The following is a 12164-nucleotide window of genomic DNA, read 5'->3' on the forward strand; positions in this document are numbered from 1 at the left end:
GGGGATAAGAAAGTGCGCTGCATAATATAAATTCCTGAATTATACCATGTACTACGTTCCCTTGCTTTAAGCTTTAAGATGACACGACGGACCATGATTTTCTTCTCTATTTACGCCTTTCAACGTTTTAAATATTCCACTGTTCTTTTGCAATTCCTCCCACTATCAATTTTGATTGGCCAAATCCAGAACCTATTCGGCCTCTCCATTGGCTACTCTCCTGTCTGCGTCGTGACGTCTACCCAGGCGCTGCGTGACAGCTCCGTAGGAGGTTTTCACACAGGTTTAGACAGACGGTGTGAGTGTACAATGAGGAAAGTGGAGACACGATTGCAATGAAGTTGTTGAAGCTTATCTTATAGAGACATGAGCTACGCATTTTACGGCTTTGCTCTTGGGCTTTTGCTCGTGGGTTTGCGGGATTTATTGTTTGGTTTCGGGGAGATCCGATGCAGCATGACATACATGTTCGAGTACCCAGAATACCGAGTGAGTATCACTGCAAACACAGTCTGTATCACCGTTTCTTTCTTCGCACGTTTGGTTTGCAATTAGTAAAATGCACAATTTATTGTAATTAGAGCCACATCACTAGCTCAGAATTCAGTTACACGTCATTCTACGTGTTGTTTTGGCAACAACGAACAGAACTTATCAGCAACATCAGTCATAATATTTCGCTTCACTAACTCAGGGGTCACACATAATAAATAAATAGGGTTATTTAAAAACCAATTCATGAACGGTTGAAGAAAATAATAAGTAATACCCGGTTTTTATACAGTCTATGGTAAAACCATGTAGCATAACCTTTAAGAGAGCGTCTCAAAATAAAGCTCCAACGTTATCTGCCAGGCATTTAAACCTGAATGACCTGATCATTGCATTTAAAGTTTCGCTTATTTCAAGAATCCTGTTTCACTACTTGATTAGCATTTCGTCCTGCATTTTCCTCTGCGCGTGGATGTTTAGTCTTGTTTGTTTGTGTGCTTGCACAGCGCGTGCAGCTCCCGAGGCGTGTCGCGCGCCTGTACCCATCATACGGGCTGTATCTGTATGGAGAGGGCGCATATGCTCAGGAGAGCAGAGGACTCAAGCTCACAGGAGCACCTGTGCTCTTCTTGCCTGGGAACGCGGGCAGCTACAAGCAAGGTGAGAGGGAACTGTTTTTTTTTTTCTTCCTCAGTGTTTCAGTCAGCATATCTTATGCATACATACATATGTCATTTGAGTAGCTTGGTTTTGTTTATTTTCCCTTCAAGGTGGTTTAAGACTGTTAGGTGATTTGTTTACTCAATCAATATTGATCCGCCTACTGAGTTCCTCCCAGTACTTATGAAATATTCTGGTTGTTCATTACAAATCGAGGAAGACAGAGGTGAGGGCTCACACAGAGATGTTGTTCTACTCTCTCTCTCGCAGCTCGTTCTCTGGGTTCAGTGGCGTTGAGGAAGGCTGAGAACCTGGACAGACCAATCCATATGAACGTGTTCACCATTGACTTCAATGAGGAGTTGGTGGCCCTGTATGGGGGCAGTTTGCGCAGACAGACTCAATTTCTACATGAAAGCATCAAAGCAATCTTGCGGCTTTACAAGGTCGGGGGTCAAGGGGATCATTTTTCCCTTTTTCATCCTTTTCTTTCCTTGCATTTCTTCCCTTTCCATCCTTTTCTGTTTCTTTGTTTGAGTTACAGATCACAAATTAGTTATCTAGACTGTTGTTCATAATATACACACGTGGTTCATGCAACTCTTATTTTTAGCTTCAGACTAAAAACTGGAGGATATTAAACGTTTTAGTCTTTGAGCCAGTTTTAAAAAGCAAATTGTTCTTATTTTTCCTGTATCTCATAGCAACAAGGGACATTTCTGCATGTGCTGTGTTTAGTAGTGTTTGATTTTCAGTCCTTTATGATGATGTATGGTGCTAGTGTTTTTATTTTTTCAAAACCATTCACAAAGTTCAATAAGTGTGTAAAACTTTTTCAGATTGTAAAAGTAAAAACTGTAGCGCATTCCAGCCTTTATTAGTGACTTAATAATTGAACATGATTGGTATTAGTAGATCATCTACTGTACATCCAAACCATTGATCTTTTTACTACATTGCCATGGCTGCAGGACCGTCCAGACCCTCCCACAGGTGTGGTTCTGGTGGGTCACTCCATGGGTGGAGTGGTGGCAAGAGCTTTGTTTGCCCTGGCACGTTTCAACCCACACCTGGTCAGCCTTATCATCACCCAGGCCTCCCCCCATCAGGCACCTGTCCTGTCTCTGGACCCTTATATACTGGGTAGGAAGAAAACCTACAGATATGCATAAATATGTACACATGATTTGTTTGAGAGGTACACTACAGTTCAAAAGATTATTTCTGTGGTTGTTTATTTTGGAAGAGACTAGTTTTATTTTAATTCAGCAAGGACACATTAAATTGATTAAATGTAACCGTAAAGGCAAATGTAATGTTACAAAAAAAATAAATTTCAAATAATTTATGAACTTTAAATTTCTCAAAGAATCCAAAAAGTGTGTTTATTACAGTTTCTATAAAAATAAGCAGCACAACTATTTTTAACACTTTTAATAAGAAATCAGCATACTACAATGATATTTGAAGAATCATGTGACACTGAACATAGGAGTAGGGGCTGCTGAAAATGTAGCTTTAAATTGGAAAACATTTATGGTGAATTGTAATAATTTCACAGTATTCTTTTTTTTTTTTACTGTATTTTTACTCTCATGCATACATGCAGCTATGGTAAGCATAAGAGACTTCTTTCAAAAACATTCAAAATTCTGCTGCTATACTTTTTTTCTAACTATAGTTTATTCAGAAGGTATAAACTTGTGTAACTCAATATTATACTTTCTCAGAAAACAGTTTGATTGCTAACATACAGTTTTTTTGGTGTGCTAACATCTTAATTGTGTGTCTGTGGTAGAGTTTTACTCTAGAGTCAGACAGCGCTGGGCCACAAGTGCTGAAGACCTTCGGAATGTGAGCGTTCTCTCTGTGGGTGGTGGTCACCTTGACTTCCAGGTGCGCTCTGGTTTGACAGCGCTGTCCTGCCCCAACGATGACCTCAATAAGATGTCAGTAGTGGTAGGTCTACTAGCTTTTAAAGTTACAGGTTAAAATATTTAATATGTAAGAGAATTTTTGTTTTTAATGTCCTTGCATTGTTACATCAGTGTTTTCTGATTTGTTTTAAGGCAACTGCAGTTCCCCGAAGCTGGCTTTCCACAGATCATATTTCCATTGTTTGGTATGTTCTTGCATCCTTACATTGTTTCAACATAATGGAAACAGAAGTAAAACTGATAGCTAGTTATTTTGCTTTTAAGCTGCTTAACTTCACAAAGGCTAATTAATGTAGTCCTTTATACTTGAAGGTGCAAGGAGCTGGTTTTGGCCACAGTCCGGGTGTTGTTCGACCTAATTGAACCTGAAACCGGGCAGGTGAGGCATGTCCTAATACAGTGTGAGCGTGTGTTTAAGGTGTTTTCATTGACTCCTGTTTCTCTTTAGTTCACAGAGAGTCCTCAGAAGCGGATGTCAGTGCTGAACTATCACTTCTTTAGACATCCAGTGCTGAAACCTGGAGGAGCACAGGATGACCCTGTCACTTTCTCAGGTCTGTGTTTGTGTGCACATGTACATTTTATAGGCTTATCAGTTTACATCACAGCTGCACAAGAAGAAAATGCCTGGTTCCCCTTTTCAATCTATTTCTATCCGAATCTCTTCATCCATCCCTCTAGCTCCTCCCGAGGCGTGGAAGGAGGTCAACACGCTCCGTCTGTTCTACAGTGCCCCCAAGGTGACAATGTTTCATAATCATCTCAGGAAAAATAATGACTGCAGCATCCCTCTGAATGTTTCACTAATGTAAACCATCTTCCAACTCTTGACAGGAAGCGCAAGTCAAGTACTTCCTGTTTGCTCTCTCCAGCCGAAGGAAAGCTTACAGTCATTTCCACTGCCGCAGTAATAATATGGTGAGAGAGAGACCAACAGCACCGAACCCAGAAACCTTTTTTTCCTTTGAATGTAACATTCTGATGTGAATGTCACATAACATTTGGTGAATGTCTGTTCGTTTAAAAACATTCTTTTTAAATTTCTTGGTGTCCCATTTGTGAAGAAAATTTGGATAATTATTGTACATTCAAATGTAATTAAAAGGGATTGTTCACCCCAAAATTATAATTATAAAAAAGGTCATAAACACAGGAATAAATCAAGCAGTAATTTTCGGTAACTATCGCCTAAAATGTTTTAAAACTTTTGTCAAATATTTTGAAGCAAAATGTTAATTGTTCTGCCCACACTTGTAAAAAAACATACAAGTATGTGTATGTATGCATTTTGCAGTGCAGTTTTTCATTCATACAGGCTGTTGTCCAAATTGCAGTCTTTGTTCCTTGGGATTTATGCTCATTGTAAATGTTCTCAGCCAATTTGACGAGCTGTTTGTCTGTACTTGTTCAACAGGATATGACCAGCTGGTTGTATGGCTGCACACAGATGAGTGGCTCAATGTGGTGAGTAAAATAAACCACGTCAATTCCTGTTTAAAAAAACAACATTTAAGAAAAAATTTCCAGACATTCACTCATTAAGTTAGCACATTTTAATGTTGATCCATACCATCAATATGGACTGTTGTTGATGATGTAAATCATATGGTATGTGTTATGATTTGCTTTGTCAATTGCTTTCTTCTGTTTTTCCCTCATTACCCAGTGTTCAGGCAGTAGATCTCTCATCTCAGACAGAACTTCTTCCAGTTTATAAGGTTGTTCTAGGTTATTCAGTAACATGCCTTGTACAGCTAAATTTCAGAAAAAAAGATGTATAAACTGTCTGTTTCTTTATAGGCTGTAACAGTAAAAATCAGTGAGCTTTTGTCTGTTTCTCATCTCATCATTGATGCCTCAAACCCCAGTGGAGCACAGGTCAGAGGTTACAGTCCACATGATCAAGTTCTGAATGAAAACTTGCATTACATGACCGACCACATTAACAGACATGTCCCTTCTTAAAACATGCATTTAATAATTCATGTCAAAATAACCTGCAATACATTTTGTTGTTGTTAAATATGCGTTCTAAATGCTTATTTGAAAAATGGTCTGTTTGTAGTTTGTGGTGGAGTGTGAGCTGCAGAGAGAGGAGAGCTTGACCGTCTCTGTGCAGGTGCCTCATGTGCTGTCCTCTGGTGAGCCCACTAAACACTACATGTACTCTGTTTACATTTTACTCCTAAGGCATTTAGCAGATGCTGTCATACAGAGCAAAAAATGTTTTAGTTGCCTGTTTTTTTCTTAAAAACAGCTATGAGCTATTTCTTTGTTTTTATATAGGACATTTGTTAATATGCAATGTTATAATCTTATTACATTCTTACACTGTTGAAAAGGAAAAGCAAGTGTATGTGGATGCTGGAACCTGAATGTGACTGTTTGTAGGTCTGACTGTCAGTGACATCAGCATTAACTCCTCTGGGCTGCTTCATACACTTCAGCTTCAAGACTTTCATCAGGTGATCGCTCACTGCATTCCCTGTTATTAAGCTACTCTTCCATTTAAACCTCAGAATTTCCATAGAGTTTATCCCTCGGTTATATTTTTCATATCCATTTATAGTTGAATCTTTTTGTAATGGTACAAATCCCATAATACTCTTTAGAATACTTCAGTTTGATGTTCTATGCAGGAATCTGTTACATCCTAACCTTCAATTAAAATAAGACATATATACCCGAAAGCATAATAAAAGTGAACTTGTTCGTGTTCCTTCAGGTTTATCAAGCTTTTAGAATAACTATCACGAGTCACTGCAAAACCACTAAAGGTAACCAGTTTGTTCAGCTTTATCTGCCAGAACATAAGCATGAGGATTTAAAAGCCTCACGTCTGACACTGTTGTGTTCTACAGACAGACTGCCCAGTGTGTACAGACTGAGGGTACCATGGTTTCATGAAGACTCCTTTGATATTGCAAGGTAGAAAGAGGCTTGCAAATTAATCAGCCAACTTCTTTTTGCAGCAGAGCACTGATAGTTGTGCTAATCGTTACTTTTGTTTTATTTTTTTGTTCTTCACCAAAGTATTCCTTCGGTATCTGAAATCTACAGCGTGCTTCACTCGAGCTGCCCAGACAACGCCTCCAGTGCCCTCCTGCAGCTCCACACTGCCACCAACTGCCAATACAAGGTGTTTCATCCACATTTTCTTGTTTTCTCGAAGGTGAAGCTATCAGTTAGGCAACTAACATTTGTATTGTTTTTTCTTTATAGGTGTCTATTCGGACTTCGTTTCCCAAAGTGCTTGGGCAGGTGTGCTTACTTTGTGGTATTTGATTTGGAATGCTGTTCAAGTCTTAACCCCAGAGTATTCCTGCTATTCAAAAGGAATTGTTTGTTCTTTAGATTCTGCGTTTCTGTGGTCCAGTTCTCCCTGTCTACTCGGCTGTAATGCTTCTTCTGATGATCGGGGCTCAGCTGAGCTCCATCAAAAGATCTGGACATCCTGTTGGAATCCAAGAGAGCATGAGTAAATCCTTACAGCTCCACAAACTGGAACTGCCCATCCTCCTCCTGCTGCTGCTACTCAGGTCAGTCCTGATACAGGATCTTTTTTTTTTTTTTTTTAAGTTAGTGTTGATAATGCATTATTCAGTAAATTTAATATATTTTTTTCTCCAGCAAATTAAACAATTATAAAAGATATATGTATACAGTATATATCTATTGTTCTACGATAGGCAGAGCTGGTTTCAGGATGTCTGGTCCTCTCTGGGTCTCCCTGCGGTGGATGCTCTTCCTCTAAACTCTGCAGAGGACCTATCCCAGGATCCAAAGGCCTTTATGCAGGAATGGCCCCGTCTATTGTCTCCACTGCTCTGTGTGCTTGGTGCATCCATTGCATTCTGGGGTAGCACAGTCCTCAGAGTGTTTGTCTATTTCCTGTCCTTTTTTCTTGCTCCACTGCACAGGTAAAAGTCATGTTCATATCAGCTTTGTAATAGGTGCCCTAAATAAATAGATATTTCAAATCTAAAATCAAACACCAGACAAAAACTAACACTCATAATTCTGAGTTCAGTAATTATTTTTCTTTCCTTTTTTTTGAAAGAACGCAAGGATGCTTTAAATAAATAAAAAAAGTATAGTAAAGATATTTGTTACCAAAGGTCTTTCAAAAAAATGCTTTTCTTAAAAACAAAATGATTAATCAAAGAATCCTGAAAAAGATGTATCACGTTTCCACCAAATTAAGTAAAAATAAAAAAAAAAGCTTTATTTTATTTTATTTTCTTCAGCACTAGATTAGCATATTATAATAATTTATTTTGGCATACATTTAATTTCTTTTGCATAGAAATATTTAGTGCACATGCAAAAAAAAAAAATGTTTTGTTTTTTTTAAACATGGTCTATAAATGTTTATGAATCTTAGAGGTTCATTAATAATTAAAAATATATTAAGTCAGTATTTTAACATATAATGCATTACAGCACACAGCACCACTCCAGTACAGTTAATAGCTGAAAGGAACTTTTTGTTATAGAAACTATTTAGTAACTGTTTTTGCAAGTCTTATCAGAAATGTTTCCATAAGTCCATGTGTGTGTGTGTGTGTGTGTGTGTGTGTGTGTGTGTGTGTGTGTGTGTTTGCAGACCTTCAGTGTCTCGGGACTGCGGCACACTTGGTCTTCATTCTCAGATTCTCCTGATTATCTTTCTGAGTGTGCTGGGAGGCGTCACCTGCGGAGCGCTGGCTCTGATGCTCTCCTCTCTTCTCCACCTCTACAGGGTGAGTGATCGGTCCATATAAAGAATGTGCTAGGGTTGGTAAGAGGTGATTCTAGAGAGATGTTTTCTGACCCTGAGGTGAATGCTTGTCTTAAGAAATTCCTACTGAGGTCTCTTAATATCTACTAGAATATCTCTTTCTAATTTGAATGCACCGTTTTCTTTTTAGTGATTTTAAACTCTTGTGATTTATTTGTCTTTGTCCAGGTACTTAGATTACAGATGACTGAGAGATCACTGAGCCACATGTTGAACCTGGTATAAATGTCTTATTTGACATAATTAAGACATTTGAGTTTCTAGCTGGCTCACAAAACTTAAAAAAAATGTTTTGTTTCTGTTAAACCAGGCACCCCAGAAAGTTTCACAAAACTCTGAAAATGGTTTTGGTGCCAGTGATGGTCACAGTAAGGTTAAAGAATGTAACGGCAGCCATTTACTGTCAGAATCAGTGCTACAGGACGTCAGAGATGATCTGCAGCTCCACTGTAGTCTGGCCACACTGCTTACTTTTACCATGATGCTCAGTGTCCCTTCCCTTATCCACTGGATGCATAATCTCAGGTAATAGTCATTTAAGATATAAGTTCATTTGATTTGTTTTTTTATTGCACTGTACAGCTTTCTAAAAGAGGGATTTTAATTTGCATACGTCTGTGTCTTGTTCAGATATTGGATTCATCTGGATCCGGACCCCTGCTGGCCACACACTGTACCTCTTCTCATCAGCTCTGTGCTGCTCATCGGCTGTAACACACATCATCTTCTACGCAGGTTTGTGTGCATTTCTTACAAAATTAGTCATGTTCATCATTTAAAAGCTTAATATGGCAATATCAAAGAGCTTTAAAATTATCTCATAGTTTATGATGATTTCAAATTAAAACTAAGTAACATCACAAATATAAAGTGAATATTATATAAATATATAAAAACTTTAGTTGAAAGTTTAGGGTGGGTAAGATATTTTTTTTTTTGTTTGAGCCTTTTGTGTTTATTTGATCAAAAATACAGTACAAACAGTAATATTGTGAAAAGGTATTACAATAAATAATTGTTTTCTATTAAAAATGTATTGGTATGATGCTGTATTTTCAGCAGTCATCACTTCAGTGTCACATGATCCTTCAGAAATCATACTAATATGCTGATTTGCTGCTCAAAAAAACAAACAACAACAAAAAAAAAAAAACATTTATTTTATGAATGTTGACAGCTTTTGCTACTTAATATTTTAGTTTAAACCTAGATTCTAAAGATTGTTTGATGAATAGAAAATGTATATATAAAATGTATTTTGTAACATTTATAATGCCTCATCTGTATATTTTGATTAATTGAATGCATTCTTGCTAAAATTTATTAATTTCTTTCTTTCTAAGAAAATAAATCTTACTGACCCCAAACTTTTGAGCACTATTGATGCCAACAGGACGTCTGTTGTAACAAGGAATAACTATTGTGTGTGTCTGTATTTATACTTGTATTGCAGCAAACTGATGCTGAATCTGACACTTCATCTACTGTTGCCGCTGTGTGTGGGCATGCTGGCTTTTTGTCCGCTGCACATTTATAGAGTCACTTATTTCCTGTCTACAGCACTGACCCTTTTGGTCTGTTCTTGCTACTTTTGACCTCCCTTCAAACTTGAAATGTGAGTCTGCACTGAGATTAGAAAAATACCTGGGCCTTGTATAAACTCCGACCAGATTAGACCAAAACAGCCTTAAAACCCTGTGTGTTTTCAGTGGGGTCACATGGACTAGTGACATCAGTGGACCAGCACATCTGGAGTCATGGGACTTGTTGTTTGTCATCATTTGTAGCTTCTGTAACGGGTGATATGTCTGTATTCATGAGCAATGCCTCTTGTTCATGAGGCTAGTTTCCCAGACACACATTAAGCCTCGGCCAGAACTAAACTAATGTCTAAAACGGTATTTAATCAGTGTCTGAGAAACTAGCCTGTACTGGTATATGTGTGTGTGTGTTGGGGGTGCGAATATGTAGATTAATTATAAAGGTCAACATGAAGTCATAATTGGTAAGGATACACAATTATAATTTTTTTTAAATATAAATTTATTAAATTATTGTTATTTTTCAGTATCCGGTATTTATCTGGTAGTTGTTTTTCATTTTAAGTGATTTATTTTTACTTTATTGATGTGATCTTTTTTCCGTATCAGCTAGAATTTTAAAAATGGTGCCCTATCAATTGACCCTGTTTACTTCCTGATTTTGTGACTCCTCAGTGCATGTTGTTCAAAAGATTTATTTTAATAAATATTGAGAATTGGAGCTGACTCAGGACACCACCTGCATTTGTGCCAATCTAAATAAATATCAATTCATTTATTTTATTTTACTTATTGATTATGATTGTGGTGTGGATAGTGACTGAAAAGTTCATATTATCATAGTAAATGTATTATAAAACCATTGGGAGCTGTTCTGTTCGCTTTAATCTTATCACTTAATTTGCCTCCGTTCTGAATGACATTATCAATAATTTGTAATCACATTACAGCAGATTTTTAGTTTAAGAAGAAAAGCTGCAGAAAAGTTCATTCAATAATGTCGCATTATGGAAGTAAAATGAGTTACGAATGCATTTTCATGTTGACTTTTAAGGGTGTTAAAGCAGCTTTAGGTGTTTGTTCAGCTTTTCTGCAATTCACATGACTGTGTGTGTGTGACTGGATCTCTTTGCATATTCTGTCTTCAGTCTGTCAGCCTTAAGCCATTTAGCTCTGAATGCACATGTAATGCCTGTAAAGTGCTGAAGTACCTCTGTGTTTGACCGATCACTTGTTCTTAACACTCTTTTGCATTAGACGAAGCTGTAAGGCAAGTCTGAGTAGTATAACATTCCATCTGGATGTGTTATCTTGAGTTTCGTGAGATGCAATATGATGATTTTATATAAATGTGCACAATTTGTGGTGTTAAAAAGACATCACAGCTACGTTTATGGATAAAGTGCAGTCTTTATAACCTGAGACAAATGATTAGAAACACTGTCAAAGTAGCCAGAAGATTGTTGCTGTCTGCACAGCTTTTTTTGATGAATGCTGTTGATGTGTGATCTGTGTCCCTCACACGTTACTCAGCAGCATCCATCTGATCCGTCATCCTTTGGTTAGCTCATGACGGCAGATAGTCTGATTCAGGATCACTTACCTAAGAGCTGAAATTTTACTTTGTCATCCAAAATCAAATGAGAGAATGGTGCCTTTCTTGTAATAAGCCCCTGCTCTTTTAATACCCTTTAGCAATTTAACCTTGTTATGTCTGTCAGTCCATCCAAGTAGTCTGATATTTAACCGGATGTCCCCCTCTCACAGGATGTACCTGACCAGAAACACAAAATTGTGTCTTCTGCACTGTGACTGTACCTGACTGTGTGTATGTAATCATTTTGCAGTGAGCTTTGATGTTTGCTGTTTTTTTTATGCTATGTTGCAATCTTGCTCTGCCTCATGCTAAAATTGAGCTGTTTTTGTGGTGAACGTGTGAAAGGCTACCTTTTTTCTATAAATATGATTGTTTTCACTGGTGTGATCACTGTGATGTGCCACAATATTTGGAGGCCAGGATCTGATTATATGTCTTGAAACAAGAACTGCTAATTCAGAAATAGATCTGTCCTGATCATATGACACTGAAGCCAAACGGATCCAACAACACTTTAACAATGCAGCAATGTTTGTTTGTATTGATGCTAGTGAGGCTTCTGCTAAAATATTCAGCAAGAGTGCATTACATTCTTTTAAAAAAAAATGTTTTGTATAAAAATTGTTTTAAATAAATGCTATTGTTTTTAACTTTTTATTCATTAATAAATCCTGAAAAATGACTGTTTTCACCAAATCACACGTAAGCATGGTCTCTGGAGGATCATGTTACAATGAAGAATGAAGGAAAAACTGCTGAAAATTCAGCCTTGCATCACATAATTTTTTTAATGCAAATTAATGCATTTTAAAAATACCTTACAATACTTGTTTTATTTTAAATTGTAATTATATGACACAAAATTGTTGTTATAGATCAAATAAATGCAGCCTTGGTGAGCATGAGAGACTTCGTTTTTTTATTTTTATAGACCGTTTCAGACTAGGCTGTTTTTATTTCTTTTCTTTTTTGTCTTTTTGTATTATTTGTTTTATAATATTATGTTGACATGATATTGTTTTAAAAATGTTTGTGTGCACGGTCCCTTTAAAAAAGAGGACAGTACGTGTTAGTAATGCCTGATGTATGGCACTTTAATTCCTGCTAATTAGTCACATTTGATATGATCTTTTTTCTCAGCCTAACAAATGGCCATC

General features: G+C 37.1%; 1 protein-coding gene across 1 annotated transcript; it reads left to right on the forward strand.

Moving 5' to 3' along the window:
- Window positions 1–190: 190 nt before the first annotated feature.
- LOC128019797 (GPI inositol-deacylase) lies at window positions 191–11689 on the forward strand. Its single transcript, XM_052606044.1, has 26 exons — window positions 191–489; window positions 999–1152; window positions 1423–1598; window positions 2124–2295; window positions 2951–3111; window positions 3222–3274; window positions 3402–3468; window positions 3538–3643; window positions 3771–3829; window positions 3924–4007; window positions 4504–4553; window positions 4756–4807; window positions 4890–4967; window positions 5155–5230; window positions 5481–5554; window positions 5815–5866; window positions 5951–6017; window positions 6123–6228; window positions 6312–6350; window positions 6444–6628; window positions 6779–7009; window positions 7696–7831; window positions 8038–8088; window positions 8180–8394; window positions 8500–8604; window positions 9323–11689. The coding sequence occupies exons 1-26, from the start codon at window positions 367–369 to the stop codon at window positions 9462–9464; spliced, it is 2814 nt and encodes a 937-aa protein (XP_052462004.1). The 5' UTR covers window positions 191–366; the 3' UTR covers window positions 9465–11689.
- The last annotated feature ends 475 nt before the right edge of the window (window positions 11690–12164 follow it).

This window comes from Carassius gibelio, chromosome A9 (genome assembly GCF_023724105.1).
Source record: "Carassius gibelio isolate Cgi1373 ecotype wild population from Czech Republic chromosome A9, carGib1.2-hapl.c, whole genome shotgun sequence".
Lineage (NCBI taxonomy): Eukaryota > Metazoa > Chordata > Actinopteri > Cypriniformes > Cyprinidae > Carassius > Carassius gibelio.

What these genes read in the sequence shown, in the direction of transcription:
- LOC128019797 (XM_052606044.1), top strand. Translation starts at nt 367, where the DNA reads ATGAGCTACGCATTTTACGGCTTTGCTCTTGGGCTTTTGCTCGTGGGT. An exon ending in ACTGCCGCAGTAATAATATG is followed by an intron (nt 4,008 to 4,503) that starts GTGAGAGAGAGA and finishes CTTGTTCAACAG; the next exon opens with GATATGACCAGCTGGTTGTA. An exon ending in CAGATGAGTGGCTCAATGTG is followed by an intron (nt 4,554 to 4,755) that starts GTGAGTAAAATA and finishes CTCATTACCCAG; the next exon opens with TGTTCAGGCAGTAGATCTCT.